We start from the raw sequence: 18,871 nt of genomic DNA on the forward strand, positions 1-18,871 counted from the left end.
AGACAGAGATGGATGCTCCTCGCAGTCCGATAGGCTCCCCGAGCCATCGATCACCCACAGGACCCACCCACAGAGCTGGCGTCCCATAACAAAGGGCAGGCAGGAAAGCTCGCTGATTGACAGCTTTATGTGTGCGGCGGCGACTCAGACAGCCGAGAGGAGACTCGCTATCTGTTTCTGGCCTCCTCTCTCTCTCCCTCTTTTTTTTTTTTCCTCCTGAAAATGAGTTGTGAAGAACAGAACAAAATAATGAGCAAGCGGGGGAATCAATCAATAAGCCGACACACCAGATAAATGAGAGAATCACACACACAAAAACATCTCTAATGCTGCTGAGTAGGTACAAAACTAATCAGGCAAATGAAGCTGCCTGAGCAACATAAACTGTGAACTACTGAGAGCGGTGTTAAGGCATAAACAGTTATTATCACAAAGATTATTACCCTTACACCTCCAGACTGGCTAATTAGCGCGATAAACAGCCATACTTTAAAATGTATGGCCGGGGCGTGCAGTAAAAACTCACCGCTACATGGAAATGTAGATAGGGGGGGGGGTAAAAAGGGACTAACACACTGTTGTGCAGTCACTAAATTCCAGCTCCCGGAGCATTAAAGACTGTGAGGATACATGTAGCAGCATAAACTGCTGTAATCATTTCACGGATGTGTATAAATATATATATAAAATGCTGAAATGCAGACCAAAAAAAAAAAAAAAAGGCAGAGGAGTGCAGTGGGAGGGAAGGGGAGGCGGTGTTTCAGAAGAGACACACTAAATTTGGACAGTAAGTAGTATCACCCCGTCGGCGCGGTACACCGCACATTCGCAACGCCCCATTTAACCGCACACGGCGCTTCCCTCCGCCGCCCTCATTTGCATACTTCAGCGGGGCCCTGACGGATGAAGACGGATGGAGCCAAATCAGCCTCACTGAAACAACTGTTTTATCAAGGTTAAACTATCCAAGAAGCTCTTAACCCCCGCGCCTTTATCACACTGCAGCTCTCCCAATATCAATCTATCAATATGATCCTATCGGGGAGGGGGGTGCAGTGGGGGGGCTCTTCATAAACTCCAGTAATAGGAACATAAAGGGAGTTTATGTGTTTAGGGGAGGAGACTGCTAAACACGCCGCCGAAGGACATGTCCAATAAAAACTGCTGATACCACCGCCAAATAAAGAAAAAGCAAGAGAAGAAGGAAAACGACACAAGGAGACTTAATTTTCATGCTTAAACATGAAGGAAGGAGGGAACGGTGCATTCTCGCCACAAGAGTCAGAAAACATGACAAAATGTGAAATACACCACAGCAATATAACTAATGTCAACACAACAAATTTACTGAGTACATATTCACTTTTCTAGCTTAAATGTGTTTATTATGAAACATTATTTGTCATTAAGTTTGACAGGATCCTAGTAACTTCGGACATATTTTTGTGCTCTATTTATGAGTACATTTACTGTGGAGTTCAGGTTTATTGAGCGCAACCAGCTTCGCTTCAGGTACTGTGAGCTGTGTACATTTTGTACGAATTGTGTAGAGATGGCATCAAACCACAATAATGTTAATTCTGAGTGCCACGAGGACACCCCCCCTCCACACACACACATATTTACAGAGTTGAGCAATTTTAAATGTTTTAGTTTAAAAAAAAGACACAAAATCAACCTAACCTGGGAACAACAGCTGATACGTTATTAAAACAACATGATGGATTTTAAGATAGTTTTTTCATCAGTTCTCCTAGTTTCAGTCCAATAACAATAACAAAAGCACAACATTTCAAATAACTACCATTATTTACACGCGATAAAAATAATTCAAATCACTTACACATTAAGTATATCTTGCAAACAACAAATACCTGCAAATGAAAAGCTGTATCATCGATACAGAAGTCTTTGAAAACTGGGATTCAAACCAGGGTCCCCAACATTGAAGACCAAGATATCATATTTATAAAAAACAATAATAAAAGTAGAAAGGATATGGCTACACAATGTTGCACTGTGCATGATGGGACAACTACTTCATGTAATATAGAAATATCAAAGAATTTCAGGACACAGAATATCGTCAGCACAGGCATTTTCCAGCCAACCTTAGTTCCTTTAACTTTCTGAAAATGCAGAAGTGACTGGGTTAGAGTCTGATGGTGCTTTCAGTTTGGTAAAACTATGTTTCCGTCTCTTCATTAACACCTGAAACTTCCACAGCCAAGCTGCCACGATGCCACAGAGGCCCACTTTACACCGTCACCCATCGGTGTTGAGCAGCCAGCTCAGTGTGAAAAAAATAGAAAAACATGAAGGAGCACGCCTCGAAACTTCAGTTTTTATGTTTTACACAACATCAGCTGCTAGAAATCACAATCCGGAGCTTCACGCCGGCCATTTCTGACACATTACGACTCAATCCATCAGAAATGACGACGTGTAAACGCGCACGCACGGACTCAAACTACCACCTAACTTTTGATCTTTGAAGGGTAAAAACTCCGTTAGGAGTGGCCCGGTAATAAATGAACAGAAGTATATAATTTGCTGATTATGCTCAAGTAGAAAAAAGAAAATGACAGCAATTAACATAATTTCAGTAGGAGTTAACTGTCCAGAACTAACACCGCCAAAGGCAAGCTGGCAGACAGACGGCGCAGAGGAAACCCACAGCTTTCACCGAGGTGGGCCGCCGCGCACATTTCTACAGTACAGACGCATCGCAGCAACATCAATCCTCGCCGCCGTTTAACTCCACAGCTTTAACCTTCACTCACAACCAAATCGCAACTTCTCTTTACATACTATAGTTTGTGTGGATCTCATTTAGTTTGTGCCGGTTTTTAGAAGCTTTAATGGGTGAGGATGTTGTGAATCCATTCTCTTGCTGCAATTTTTTTTTTTTTTTTAGCAAAAAAAAGCTGTATGTTTTAAAGAAACATAGTGAAAAAACTGAGAGTATTGCATATTTTAAAGAGATTACAGTAGCAAATGTTAGAAATCCAAATCACAAGCATACTTGAGATAGTGTCTTTTGAAAAGTTGAGGAATTATGGTAATATGAATTCTAAAAAAGAAAAAAAAAATCTGAAATTACATCAAAAAAATTTAAATAGCTGTGAAACAAATATAGGAGAACTCACCAATTCCTTAAAAACTACGAAATTACAGTCAAAAACAAAAATTTTAATCAAAAAAATTCCAAAAACAAAAATTTTTTAGAAAATAATCTATGCACAGGTCCAAATAATGAGCAAAAGCTAATTTTTTACAGTGTACTTGGCTCACAGAGAGCGTGGAGCCCTGACCTCGGCTAGCGCTCATGCTCTCGCCCCACCGTGCTAAACGCTACCTGTGGTGCCACATCTGCCCTGGGAATCCATCCAAAGCGCCGTTACCCCCGCCGCCTGTGCCGGCCCCGGCGGAATCAGCAGCCTCAATCCCCCCGAGACGCCGCCGCTACGCCGCCACCGCCGCCACCCGCCTGTTCCTGCCCCTCCGACAACACACGGTGACACAGAAAAAGAGTAGAAACCGCACACCGCCAGCGCGAGGCTGTTTGATTCTGCAGCCACAAAAACAACTCTTTGTGTGGCTAAATTTATCATCGCTCCTCCACCGCCGTGTGCGTGTGTGTGTGTGTGTCTCTACAGTTCAATATCTCCTCTCGGTTTTTCTCTGTCTGCATTGTTCTTTGTCTGCGCCTCTTTTTTTTTTTTTTTCTTCCTCCTTCCAGTGAAGGTGTGGAGGTTACAGAGGCTCATCTGTGGCCTCTTTGTCTCTCACAGGTTTATTAACATAAATTAGAATAGCTCACAGAGAGAGTACCTTGTCGCTATGCGTTACCCACAGCAACCTCTCCTCCACTCTCAATCCACCTGAGCATGTGTGTGTGTGAAATAAAGAAAGAGAGAGAGAGAGGGAGAGAAAGCACACTCCTCTGCATCTAAATGTGAAACTACTCTGAAATGAGGGAGACACATCCACACCCATCTCTCCCCTGTCCTGATTAAAATAAATGGTGCTATCTGCACTGCATGACTCACTACACCATGGCATTACGACCAGTAATTGAAACATCCAATCACGACCGAGCCATCAGCCTCGCTGCTCTTCCCCATCTGACTCGGAGGCACCTGATTGAACATCCTCACTGTATATGGAAGTAATACGAGACGTGCCGTCCAGTTTATGCAGAGGAACGGTGAAAAATGCCGCGCAGATGTCGGCGCCGTTTCACGAATGTGCTGTTAACTCCCACAGAGCCTCGGCAGTCGGGCCGTTGCGGTTTGATATGGCTGTTTACGCACCTTCCACGATCAAGGAAACACTAAAGAAAGGTTGTTACTGAAGCGCCTTTCGGGGGAAAGTGACAAAAATTTAGTTTTTTCCTTCAAGAGAAATCTTGAAATGCATCGAATTCATAAAATGAGCAGCTTGAATATGAGACAATCTAACGAAACATCACAGGTCACCAACACACAGAGAAAATATAAAGATACGACAAACAACAAAATGACCAACAAGTGGGAATATCAGACAGGAAAATGTTCCCTTTTATGATCAATCTGTTGCATTTGAATTAAAACCCAAACTTTAGCTGAAGCATGTTTTTATGCACAATAATGAAAGAAAATGGATGACTACTGCGATGCTCAAAATGTAGCTATGAACGTTATTGTGCACAACGCACACATTTTTGTCCACATTTCAGCGAAATTCATGTCATTTTCTGCATCGCACCACACATGAACCAAGTTTGCAGGTCCACAGAGAGATTCTCTGAGCCTGTTCAGCATCTGATCGGATGACTCACGGGTTCGGTAAGGTGTGTCTGTAATCACATCAGCATCCCCGTGTCGTCATGGAAACACAACAATCCACACAGTTAACGAAGCGATCGTTCCGACGAAACCCTCAACATGCAGTTTGATTTATTCACTAGACTCCCTTTTAAACAGGTTAAAGGTTAAGATGGTCGAAAATCGCTAAATAAGGGAAAGAACTGCCAAAATTACTCAAACTGTTAAAATGGCTAAAACGGGCAAAAAATTTCAGAAAACATCTACAAGCTTAAATTGTAGTTATGAAACTTCATGAAGAGAACCCAAAACAAAAGTTTCTGTATGTATAGCAAAACTATATTTGTAATTGCATCCTCATTTTAAAGGTTAGTGCCGCTCCAGATTGATTTTCTGTGGTTGAAATAGCAGATTTAGTAAAACATAACGATTCATACTGCTAACATTGTTAGAACTATACATGCTTTTTTTGGGGATTTTTATTTCAGTTATTTGCATTTTCTTCCTTTAAGCTCCTGGCGTGCGTGCACGTCGCGGTGTGTAGCGCTCGGCGTCCTAAGCAGATCTCCAGCGAGCGAGTCGGCGGCCTCATTGATTGGTGTTGATTCCATCTGGGCAGCGAGCGGCGACTGACAGTGGATCTAAGCCGCCGCGAAAGGCAACCATTAATCTTGGTCCTGTTTAAGCAGCATGTATTAATTTGTGTCATTTTTACTAAGTCAGCCAGGGAAGAGCGCTTGCCATTTTATGTCTGACTGTTCACCGGAGTCGGAGGGTGGCAGTGGCGGCGGGGGCGGGCCGGGCCAGGGAGGTGGTCTTTTGTACAACCCCAGCGTGCTGCCAACACGCCACTTACATCTTAGTGGCAGGTTGCCAGAGAGAGCCACCTCCATCAAAGTGCCCGAGGAGATGTGAACACACCAGTCACATTTCTGCTGTGAGGAAAGGACACGCAGTCAGCTGCACCTCCACAAATCTGCTTTTTACACCCCCTTCTTTCTTCTTCTTCTTTTTTTTTTTTTTTTTTTTTTACATATCTAGACATGCAAACGGACACTGTGCACAGATAAACAGTCCTTTTTTTTTTAACTGGCTTGCAGAAAAAAAAAACCTGTGCAGCCTCCTTCTGCAGTTTCATTCAAGCTACTGAAAATTACTCATTAAAAACCGTTTATTCTTTAAAAAGTAGGAACTGCAAATGATACGTAGTTACTTGAGAAAGTAACTCTTGCGCTACACATTTATGGATGCTTATTACGTCCATGCAAATCACTGAGCGCATTAGCGACAGAACTGCAAACTTTACATTTTATTTTTAAAGAAAATGGATAATCTGGACGTTCATCAGCTAGTAGGTTGAATATGCTTTATAATCTGGATGCTCATCTGAAATTACATTAATTAGTGGATGCAGGGAAATGCTAATGCTACCGTCTCTCTGTGTGTCACTGTGTGTGTATATTGTGCGTGCATCAGAGTTTGTGTCTATGGGTGTGGCGTGTCGGTGTGTGTTTTGCTCGTGCGTTTTGTTCCTGGTTGTCTGATGCATCTCTTTCTCCCAGCCTGTGTTCTTAGTTTTCTGACAGAGATCATATTCAGATCCATTACGCTAAGAATGCTTTCCCACTTATCGAATATAAAATTGCTTTAGAGAGGAAATTTGCTCGATGGCGGAGTGGAGTTTCTTTTTTATCTGATGTTTGTCTCTGGAGCAGCTTTTAGTGTCTACAAAACAGCTCCGGTGACATTATTGCAGTTGCAATTGCCTGGGCCATTGTTTTTTCTTATTGGTGCTGTTTGGATTTGATTGGATTTCACACAGTCTGCTGGAATTGCTTCACGCAGGGCGACTGGTAAGCGCGTATATCCTGATATTGTTGGCGCTGAAACACCTGCAGATCTTATTATTGATATGTTCATGGGGCTCCAACTGTGCACTCCTACCTCTAAATTATACCGTGAAGTCTTTTAAATGTGCCGGATCCTTGTGGCTCGGGTCTTTTCCTGCCTGCTCACAAAGACGCGGTTATTGTAAGAAGTGAGTGTTTGAGCCACTAAATGTGATTCTTAGTCTCTATTAACCCTTTTACTCCTATTCAGACATTGCTGGTAGGATTTGGAAGGAGCACTTATAACTACAACTCCCAGACTGTTTATCGCATCTTAAAAAAGTTAAATCTCGCAGAAAGCAGAGAAGTAGAGTTCTGCTTTTTTAATAAGCAACTACACAACAAAAAACAGAATTGATCAATATTTTGATAAAAAAAAAAAAAAAGTTTAAAACTGTCCAAAAATTGAGATTTCTAATTAATGTTGGATCTATATTTAAAATAATATATCCATTACAAGTTAGTTTCAGTCATCAGAACCTGGTTAGAAGTGGTTAAAGATACTCAGGCTTTGTGCTCTTTTTTTTAAAAAAGCGCAAACATCTACAGAGCTCTGCAGAAGACAGCTGCAGCATGTCTCCAGTCTGGCTTTAAGGGTCTTAAACGCATCTGAAAAGCACCGGATCCTCTGTGATCCGCCATCAAAGACACAAAATCAACGAAAAAGAGGAAAAGTGACCACGAGCAGAGTCAACTGGCAGCAACACCACCTGATAACTACAGCAATATGTATACACAACGATATACACAATACACACGACAATAACACAGCTGTTAGCACAGGACACACACTGCAAGTAAGAGTTACTGCAGTTACTTCTGATTGAGTTCAAAACTGCAAAAGAAACACAGATCAGCTAAAGCTGCACGATGAGAGGAGAACATGCGTCGTGCAAAAAAAATACAACTGGCAAGTTTATCAACTATTAAATTCCTCCATATTGGAATTCTTCACATTCGGAATTTGCAGTTTGAATGTAAAGTGCCTTGAAACACTATTTAAATTGATGAAACAAACACAATGCAAATGAATTAACTTTTTACAGTTTTGTGTGAAAAATGTAGAAAAAATAAGCAAAAAAACACACAAGACTCAAATACACACACGCGCGCACACACAAAATATGACCAGTCTACAGCCAGATCGGTTATCACGGCTAATTACTGCTCCCACCTCAGATATACAGGGCTGTAATTAGCCTCTTAAAACATGATTAACATGTCTCAATTAAGCCAGTCAACATTTGCATAATATATTAGCTGTCCTAATTGCGAGTGAGTTTATTTCGGAGGACAGGGAACAGCAAAAACACTGGCTGCCGCCTCTGAAGTGCAGCGATAATGCAGCTGATGTAAATGTCAGCGGAGAAAAGGAAATCCAGTCTATTTCTGTCTCTGACTTTATAAAAGCAGCCCCGCAATCAGCACATTTCCCGGCGCTCGCAAAAATATATTACCTGTTTATTATTATTCACTTAACATTTCTGCAGGAAGAGTTTCCTGTAAACTCGCAAATCAAAGCAACATTTTCCCGGGAAAAACTTCACTCCAGTGTTTGAAGTTATTTATTTGAAGTTATTTATGAGCGAGCAGACAGATTCCTGTTCGGCCTTATTTCAGTGGAAACTAAAACATGGAGGGGCAGCGGAGGAGGAAGAGGAGGAGGAGGAGGAGGAGGGGATAAACTGCTGCTTCGGCACTTCCATGCCGGGGACAGATATACAGTCTCGGAGCCCGAGCCGGGAAAACCAAGGACATAGCCATTAGTTTCAGGACAGCGCCACATTGGAGACTAATGCCTCCATCTGTCACCGGAGATGAGAGGAGAGTAACAAAGAGAGGCAACACTAACCCCTGAACTCATCATGGACGGCCGTGTCAATTAAATACTGAAAAACAGCAGCGGTGGGAGCCATCCCGACCGGCTTGTCCACTGCTGCACAGGAGCCGCGCCGCCAAGGCCATCAGCGTTTAATGCTGATGGTCCGACGAAGACCACCAGGAGTCGTCAAGACATCATCAGCGTTCGTCCAACACAGAAGGTCTTCGTCCGCCGACCAGACCGACGATCACTCAAACATCGTCGTCTCTTCTTCTGTCACTTAATGCAATCTTTGTTACCTGTCTGCTTTGTGTGTATTTGTCATTTCATTGGACAGATGAGGGTTGGGGTGGGCTGTGGGGGGGGGGGGGGGGGGGGGGGGGGGCAGTTAGCACGATGGACTGATTCGTCAGGTCTGCAGCTCTGATAGGTTCAAGCGGTGTAATGTATTATCCGTCTGATCACATTAGTCATGCAGGAGCTCCCAATCTGACCCGAGAGCCTGAACGGGGGCAACACGGGGGTAACATGAGGCTACGGACACAGAGCGGCGGGGGGGGGGGGGGGGGGGGGGGGGGGGCACATTTAAAGAAAGAGAGAAAAGGAGGGAGAGGAGGGAAAGGAATGAAAGACAGAGAGACAAGAAGAGAGGGAAAGAAGGGAGAGAGAGAGAGAGAGAGAAAGGGGAGAGGAGTGAAGGGTGAGGAAAATACGAGAGAGAGATACAGGAATAAAGAGAGAGAGAGGGAGAGGATAAATAAAGAATAGAGGGAGAGGGAGGAAGAGTTTGGCCTGAAATGTGACACCCACAAACAGCCCGGGTGTCTGGCTTCTCTTACCGGGCCGACCTGTACGTGCCAGCTTCCTGAGCTGCAATGGTTCCACACACACACACACACACACACAAACACACACACACACACACACACACACACACACACACACACTCCTCACAGGATGTGAAGCCGGCTGAGGAAAACAAACTGAGTGCTCTCAGGAACCGGAGAAACAATGATCATGTTTAAAAGAGAGGAACATGGAGAGAGGCCAGGCGGCAGGGGGAGGAGGGGGGGACAGCAAACATTTTCTGTGAAATATAACCCCCGCGGCTGGGGGGGGGGGGGGGGGGGGGGGGGGGTGACACAAGTTCTCCGTAAACTGGCGTGTGAACGCGAGCTTGTTTAAACTGGCTAAATACTCCCAACGCCATGACACGGAGGCGACCCCGCCGCAGACAGCCAGAGAGCAGGGGAGGGCGGGGTGGAGGGGGGGGGTGCACAGGGCCGAGGGGGGGACCCACAGGGTCATCAGTTAAAGACACGCTCGCTGACGGACACATCTATGCCGCTGCTGTCACGATCGGCTGCAGTCCCACAATGCACCTGCAACCGTCTTCACGTCAATCTTCTCGATGCAACCCAAACCTCCAGCAGACTCATTTCTTTCAGCCTTAAAAGTTCATCAGCTGCTGCATTCTGCAACGTACACTCCATCCATGCAGCCATCTACAACAGTAATTCTCTTGACTGATGACGGCGGCCCTCGACATCCGAGACGGACGCCGCCGCAGCCGGCAGGAAATCAAAAGACAAAGCAAGAAACGGAAAGAAACAGAAACAGACCCCCCCCCACAAAAAACAACAACAATGAAATGAAAATGAAAATATAGCACAAGTGTTAATACAGCTATTTTAATAATTCTACCTGAAATCTATTCAACATATAATACGTTAAGAACTGATGAACAGCCATATTGAATTTTGAACCATATTAAAACGTATTGATTTCCAATGGTTAGCATTTAGCATCTTAGCACAACATACGTAATCTATTCGCTTTTTAAAGGTTTTAACAGTAAAACATTATTTGTAGGAACATAAATCAAACTTTTTGGTTGTTTGGCTGATTTGCGATTTATATTAAGAAAGAATGTACCATACGGCATGTACATACCGTCTGTGACCACCAGATGTCACTGTGTAACCACAGAAAGCTGCTACTGTACCGCTGAAAAACCTCCATTGCTACATTACTACTGACAGAGCAAGAACAACATCTCCCAAAGGAAACATGTCCACAGCTGAATTTACAGTGAAAACAGAAAGAGAGCGGCAGAAAGAGTTCAGAGTGTGTGAGGAACTCGTGACGGCCTGGAGAAGCACAGAGAAACATTTATCGTGATGAAGGCTTAAAGCTGAGGATCAAACTTACAGAAGGTTCTGGAACAAAAGTTGCTGGACCAGATTATCAACTCTATGCTCTCTACACAGAAAATACATGTATCAGTTACTTAACCCACAGAACATGCACATTCAGTAGTAAATAGTAGTTTGACAATAACAACAATGGCGGCCTCCACACTGTCACAACTCCAAGTCCGGATTCTCCTGAGATATTTTCTACTTACTACATTGTCAGTCCAAATATCTGTACCCGTCATAGCAGATCGTTCTCTGCATGCATGTGTCTGTGGTTTCATTAGAGAAACAAAAAACAGCGACAACACGGTCTGCCCTGCTAACTACGTCCTTTTCAAAATGTTGCAAAGTCTGGAACTTTCCCCAAATAAAAACAATATGTTTTCATTTCAAACATTGTTGTGTAAACAGGAGTCTTACAGTTATGAGCTATAATCTCCTGGAGTGCGTGGAGAACAACCCTCGTACTCACAGGGAGAACATGCAAACTCCAGACGTCCACTCATACTGCGTTTCTATCATAGCTAAGTAAAGCAATCTACCGGAAATATCAAATATCAAATATGTACAATAATAAACTTTGAAAGGGGAATTTCTATTGTTTCACTTGTGTTAATGTGTGGTTTTCATCATTTATCTGTTTTTCTTTAAGAAGCTGCAACGAGGTGCATATCTCCTGGGTTGTTTTTCTTCAGTATTCCATGACAGTAAAGAGTTATGTGCATATTTTCAGGACTATGGGAGGAAAAATCCTCCACAGGGAGAACATGCAAACTCCTGGAGAGGAAGGCGGGGATTGAACACATAGCCTTCCTACTGTGAGACCAGAGTGATATTTCATACAGAAATGAATCTATAATCTAAAATGGATTGTCGTCTTCTTCCTTTTTTTAAGGATCTACTATTGGACCGAAAAAGATATTTGGAATGCTTTCCTTTATTTTTTGCAGACTATTATAAAATATGCAAGTGCATCAGGAGAAAACTGTCAATCGGGAGGAGGATAAATAAATTAAAGTACAGTTAATGATAAAATATTAAGAATCGTGTGGCTCATTTGTTCCTGTGTGATAAAGTGAACGTGTGTCGGGGTTGTTCGAGATTTTTTTTTTGGACAAAATGAGGATTTTCTGACCAAAAGATGATTTACATTACAGAGAGATTACACAATAGTAATAACAATGATTCGACAGTGTTTTCTGAAGCCTGTGGACGGTACTTATTTCTTTGGCTATTGTTAATCAATCAACACATTAGTTTGGTAAATGTATCACGTGTATCTTTAAACCTTGCCTGATAGAATTATCACGGAAGAATTTCAGGACTAAACTACACATTTGAGGATCATTCCAGCGTTGATGGTGAAACTGGTGAAACATTTTAATGATTTCCTGACCAAAACATAATTTCTATGGCAAATTATTCAACAAAACACGATCCTTCTTAATTAATATTTAGTCGGTTTGGTTGAACCAAACAACATATTTGACAACTTTTATGACAACTATTAAGGAATGTGGAAGTTATATATATATATATGTTTACAGAACCCAATGCAACCAATCAACAGGGAAAAAAAACAGCAATCTTTGAAAAGCTGAATTTTCTGACTGTTTTCGTGACACTTTAAAAACCAAACAGCCAATCGGAAAACAGAGAACATAAACAGGCTTGACTGGATGAGGAGGACGGTGTTCTGTTACTGACGCGCCACCACTGAAATGATGCATGCAGCACATGTGCGCACAAATACATGCAGCAAATGTCGCCTGCGGAGGAGAAATGTTTCTTCTCCTCGGTATAAAAAGGTCTCGAGGCGAGAGCTTCAAATCTGAGCCGCCGCGCTCGTCTTCCTCCTCTTCCTCCTCCCTGCTGCTTCTTCTTCTTCTTCTTCTTCTTCTCTGAGACACTCTGACTGCAACAACGTAGAGGAGCTGACTCTTTCTAAAGAATATAAAAAAGGCCTGACAAATTACAGGCTGTACTGCGCTCGCATACTCTGCACTCAGCACATTTGGCTGTAAATGCCATGCTGAAGGTTTGAGTCATTTTCTCTGTCACTGCGGTGAAAGGATTTTCAGTTTGGTCGGCACAAACCTGCGACGGGCGAAGATGAGCCGGGCTCAGCTCTTCAAACGCTCGCTCCCCATTCCCACACTCAACAATTCAAAGCTCTTCAAAATAAAACCTTTGGCGTCAGACGGACTCAACAGGACGCTCTAAGGGTTGGAAATGACGATTTCTGTGCGAATCAGAAGCATTTCAAAGAAAAATTAACGGAATATAGTGTTTGATTATCAGTTGTTGTGGGTTTTCAAGGTGAGATTTAGAGGAAACGTTGGGAAAGATTTGATGCACAGATCCCACTTTCTCATTATTAACTCTCTGCAGGGCACTCATTAAACTTTTACTTTGTTATTGTGGAATATGTCAATGCTTTTTTAAAACAGGATATAAAAAATTGCAAAAGAAATCATGTGAATGAAACACAGAATTAACAAAAAAAAAATCATACAAAATTCATGTTTTGTATCTTAAAATCTTGCATCTTGTTCTCTTCTTGCATCTTGACTTCACTGTGTAAAATAACGACTGCCTGAACACATCTGATGCACGACCGAGTGCTGGTGACCTGATTATAAAAATATTTTATGAAAAAAAAAAGAGGAATTTTCAGATCCATTCACACCAAGCATTCAGTTTGAATCCCAGACGTTATGTATTCTCAAAAAAAAAAAAAAAAGTTTTATCGTAAATCACACCATGAATTTACACCTTTGATGCCTTATTTCCTGCAGTGTTTTTTTTTCAAGGTATCGAGGTCTATTTTTCTGTTAAAAAAAAAAAACTGTTCAGAGAGTATCTGAATTACATGAAGCTGCATGTGAAGCCAACATCACATTTTTGTTTTGTGAATTAATTTTTCTGCCATAAATCCTGTCATCTCCACTCGTAAAAATTCAGCTGTTTAAACCCTGGAATTTTTTTTTTTTTTTTTTTTTTTTTTTTTGTAAGTTTGTTCTTCAATTCTTGTCTTCAGATTGTGAAATACGGCAGAAGGATAAGTCAGTTGGACAAAGTTCATTCATAGCTGCCAACTATGAGAACATTTAAGTTAAATAAAGATACTTATAGACCCAACACAAAGCATCAAGGCACTTTTCTGGCTTCATTAAATGGAATATATTTGTGAAAAACTATGTTTCAGATGTAATACTCACTTGATATTTCTTATGAATTCAGGCTCACTGAGGGTATTTTAAGCATTTTTTAAGTCATTTAGATTAGAGATGTTACTTGTTCCATCTATTTTCTTGGCCAAAACGCCATGAAAATTCAAGCTTCACTAACTTCATTTGTGGCTGGGATGTCACAAAACCCAACAAACATTTGAAATCGGACCTTTTCTAGTAGAAACTGCAGGAGCTCATGAACACAGCCGAGTCGTTCTTTCGGTAAACACTGACTCTAGATCCAGAAGCTTGAAGTAACTTTTGAATGGATTTGTCCAAACAAAACTATTTCCAAGTGAGTGTAAACTCACATAATGATGGAATAACATTCCTGTTGACTTACACTTATGAAGTTCAGCCTCTTTCACACATGCATACTGACTAACTTAATATTACTTTTAAAAGAAAGATTTTAATTTGTGTCGTAGATCCAGAAGACGTTATCAGGTTGTCAGAAAACATCTTTACTTTCTGAGGTTACAGCCTGGCTCATCATCTCCATTCACACCGCTTCCTCTCGGCTTAAAATAGTTATTTTATTAATGAATCAAGGTTTGATTTACATGTTGTCACGCTGCCAGAAAGCTTTTAAAACATCTTTTTTTATTTTCAACCCAGAGGACGCTGCGGTCAACTGAAAGTGACCTGAATCTGTTTTGGGGGTCTGTGGAGGCTGCTTTCTCAGGGGGGAATTTAACTTTAAGATTTTAGGATAACCAAATGAAAAGTTTTTAAACATCTTATGCAGGCTGAGATTATGACGAAGAGAATTTTACCTAAATAACAGATTTAAAATAGCATTTTGTTCATGAATCAAACATCTGATTGGTTCATATATCCAGAAGATGCTATAAAGGAACATTTTTGGACAGCAACAGATGACATTAGCTCAAGTTTGTCCAAAAATTAGGCTTAAAATCTGTTTTTATTGAAAAATATCAAGTTTAACTGAGTGCCTATAATGTGCTGAAATAAAAGGTTTACGTAAAAGAGACAAACAAGTCTTACTTTTCTGGATGAAATCAGTGTTGGAGTCCTACGTAGCGCTATTTTTTAACGCTTCATTGTGTTGTTGAGCCACACTTTGATCAAAATGAACTTCAATGAGAAAATGTAACCTGCTCATTTCCAAACTTGGTGCTGAACAGAGAGGACGGGGATCCGAGGGGAGCCAAGAACGGTGGGAAGAGAGGAGAGGCAGGGGAGGAAAAGCCAGGAAAAGGTCCAAGTCACTTTGTTCTTCTTTTTGGAAACGAACTCTGGTTGAACCCGAGGAGACGCCAGACAGTTTACAAAGAGCCAGGCATTACTCTCTCACTTTTCCAAGCCTTGCAATTTAGAAAGAGGGCCCCAGTCTTCCTCCGGCTTCCTCCTGCACAGGCTGCACTCTTTAACCTTTGCAAATCTGATGAAAATCTCAAGTGTCCACACGTTCCTGCCCTTCTTTTTTTAATAACAAGAAGAAAAACCCGAGCCAAACTGTGAGTCACAGGAGTGAAATGTCAGCGAATAACACCTCATGTTAAATTAATGAAAACGGTATCGCCTCCATACGGCACAAAGCTGTTTATCCTCAGCAGACGAAGTGACGAGGCTCTCTCGGTAATCTCAAAGTCAGCTTCAAAGTTGTGTTCGCAGATAAGGTTATATTAGATATTTTGTTTTATTTCCTCCCTTGAAAGGCCGGCGCTCCGCCGCCTCCCTCGGAGGATGTTCACGGGCTTTCATCAGGCGAGCCGCTCTGCTTTTAATCTGCTGTTAAGTGAGTAATAATTCACACATTCCTTTTCATGACTTTGACCCTCGTCGCCAACGTAAACAGAGAATCCTCCTGACCTGCCTCTGCATGTAAAACAGCTCACTTAGCAAACTCTGCCGAGGGAGAACAGACAGTGGAGGGCGGGGGGGTGGGGGGGGGGGGGGCAGAGAGCAGCCCCCACAAAGGCCTGAACCTCGGCTGGAAAACACTCCCCGTGCAAGATGACAGCCACTCACACATGTGATGTGTGACAGATCTCATGGAAAACATGCTGTAAATCACACAAACTGCATGTTTTCTATCACGTAGATGCACCCTGGCTTCAGAGTGGAATACCTTCACAAGTCTGACCTCTGCCCCGTCCAATTAAATCCACATTTTCTGCCCATTTTTAAAGAAACACAATAAGGAAAAGAAGGGAAAAAAAGCAAGTGATGCTGAGCCACGGAAACACCATTAAAGCCGCACTCGCATCCATGTGGGCGCTCACCTGTTTTCTCCTTTATTTCACACAAGACGTTGAAGAGAGCAGGTTTCATTCTGTGGCAGTTGAGTGCGTGTTTCCTAAAAAGGGGACAGGGACAGCACTTTTCAAATCAATATTCAAACAAGTGGCAACAAAGAAAAGCTGCACCAAAGGAGTGAATCCTCCAGAAATGTGAGGCATGCTGACTTATAAAGCACCAAGCAGCAATAGCCTGGTGAAATACAGAAAATAATCTTTTTTTTAACCAATAACTTTGGGTTTAATTCTGTTTATCATACTAATTCACAACTTTAAATCCTGGATGAAACAGATTGTTCTTATTCAGAACATGAAATGTTACAAAATTACAGCCAATGAAACAGCAGTGTGTTGTTAAATATCAACAATAGTGCACGGGGAGGCTCTGTTCATGTTATTATTGCTCAGGATTACAGTGTAAGCTCCTTTGTAAGAAGGCACAGAGTCTCAGCGGAGCTCCATCCCAAACCCGTCTCATCCTGATCTGCCACGACCCGCAATAATTAACACTTCTGATGGAAAATAAGAAAAGAAAAATCCCCCAGAAAAGTTCTTTTCAATAATTAATGGTGAATCGTGACAAGTTTGACGGTGTTTCCCCCTCGCAGTCACCGCACTTCAGTGGGCGTAATTTCTTTCATTTAGAGGAAAAGAAAAAACCCCACAATGTTATCATCTCCCTCCGCATCCCCAATATGTGAAGAACGCGCAAGTGTGTATGCGCGGCTTTTTTTTTTCCTGTCTCTGCGTGCGCGTGCGTGGCCTCACCTCGCCTGTGCTTCGTCCAAGCTTTGGTCTGTGATGGTCATTATTTGCTGTAATATGTCTCCGATGTCCTGCTTCCTGCCCTCTCCGTCCGTCCCCGCCGTGCCGTCCTGCATATGCGGCGCCAGGCCGGGGTGTCCGGCCATGCCTACCCCGTGGGAGTGCATCAACCGCGGCTGCTCGTCCATCCCTGACCACGGTCCCCGCTGCCTCCCCTCCAACTTTTGGATGGGAAATAATCAAGAGGCGGAAAAAAAAAGGAAATAAAAAAAAAAAAATTAAAAAAAAAATATCCTCGGAAATTCCTCTGGATTCCTCGGCGTCTCTCTCAGCTCCGACACTCCTCCTTTTTTCCTTGGTAAGCTTTTCTGGATTTGGGAGGAGGGAGACTGACAAACCCTCGCGCTGCTCTCTCTCTCTCTCTCTCTCTCTCTCTCTCTCTCTCTCTCGCTCGCTCGCTCGCTCTCTCCCTCCCTCTCTCTCTCTCTCTCCAGACTGGTTTAGGTGAAATCTGATCTGAATCGCTGCTTTTGGCTTTGGCCACTCCTGCACGGCTACTGTAGGGGAGGGAAAAAAAAGCAGAGGATTTGAACATTAAAAGCCTCCTTAATGTGATTAAAAGTGGAGCGCGCCGGGCTCCTCCTATAATAGGAACGCAAAAAACCTCCCCGATATGCGCAAAGCTGGATGCGCCAAATACGCGGGCCCCCCCACCCCCCTCCTCCTCCTCCTCCGCTTCGGAACGGCGAAACTTGTCCGCGGAGCCGCGCCGGATACAAAGTAACGCAACTGTTATTGTTCCGCTTGTGTCTGTGCAAACTGACTCATAATCGGAGTATGGATGTGGGGGAAAGCCTCCGCCCATCGAGCCGCGATTGGAGAAGGAGGAAGCGCGCAAGTCCCACCTCGGTTCCTCCGCGAGCACGTCAATCATCCCCCCGGGAAGGTGGGACACCGTAATAAACATAAAGAGATGTGACCGGACCGGGTGGCGACGCCGTGATGGATAGAGAGTCAATATGTGGCCTAATAAATAATTGTGAGTGGCAGCGGGAGCTGTGACCCAACAGGACGAGCTCGGCGGTGCTCCGGAGGAGACGGACCATATATTTCACCGCTGAATATTTACATCCATGTAATCAGGTCCGAGGGGGGATAAATCAGTGGGAATTTATTAGGACGAGCGGCGGTTTTATAAAAACGCAGCGTGAAGCAGCCCGGCCGAGAAAATAAAGATCCGTCCATCAATCAGTCAGTTTAGCGTCTGAAACTGTTCCTCCAGATAGAGGAACTCAGATCCCCACTGCTATTTACATAAACTGAGAAAAACACACGTTTGGTTGATTTATTTTAATATTTTATTGTTGTTGGCACAGTGATGCAGTGGTTATAATGTTTGTTTGTGGAGCCGGAGAGCCTCAGAGGGGGGTCAGGGGAACGCTTTTTCCCAGCATGATTTACCCCTTCAATGTCTGGGGGGGGGGGAAATAATCCTAATAAAACTATAAATATTCAGAATATTCAGGGTTCATTATCCAGGAGGACTGAAGCTGACACTAGAAGATGTGATCTCTCCCGTGCAGTGGTTGGCGCTCTTCCTTTATAGTTAAAATGACTACTGTTCAAGGCTGGGTTGAAAAGTTTCATATTTACATAGCATTGTTCTGAAAACGATAGCCGTTCACATGGAAATGGAAGAAACGCTAAAAACGATGTAGTGTTCATGCTGGGGAGCTAGTGGGTGCTGCTGACTGAGCGTTCTCAGTGGCTCCAAGCACCGTCGTGTAAACGGACAAATGTTTTCCATTTTCACCTGAATAAGTGTAAAAGTGATCTCAGGTGTTCTCATGCTGTGTGAAGATGCACCCCCCCCCCACCCCACCCCCCGCAAC

General features: G+C 43.0%; 1 protein-coding gene across 4 annotated transcripts in view; it reads right to left on the reverse strand.

The window, feature by feature from the left end:
- LOC115405002 (pre-B-cell leukemia transcription factor 1) overlaps window positions 1–17,634 on the reverse strand; it is a 66,024-nt gene extending 48,390 nt beyond the window's left edge. For all 4 annotated transcript variants that reach the window (XR_003933408.1, XM_030114389.1, XM_030114388.1 and 1 more), the window contains exons 1-2: window positions 16,983–17,634; window positions 16,200–16,273 (exon numbers count right to left, since the gene is read on the reverse strand). Coding sequence is in view for 3 of the 4 variants with exons in the window: in XM_030114389.1 (XP_029970249.1) it covers window positions 16,200–16,273; window positions 16,983–17,167 (259 nt within the window). In the remaining variant the exon portion in view is untranslated. The remainder of the gene's footprint in view (window positions 1–16,199; window positions 16,274–16,982) is intronic.
- Between the last annotated feature and the right edge of the window lie 1,237 nt (window positions 17,635–18,871).

The sequence above is a fragment of the Salarias fasciatus genome, chromosome 18 (assembly GCF_902148845.1).
Source record: "Salarias fasciatus chromosome 18, fSalaFa1.1, whole genome shotgun sequence".
Lineage (NCBI taxonomy): Eukaryota > Metazoa > Chordata > Actinopteri > Blenniiformes > Blenniidae > Salarias > Salarias fasciatus.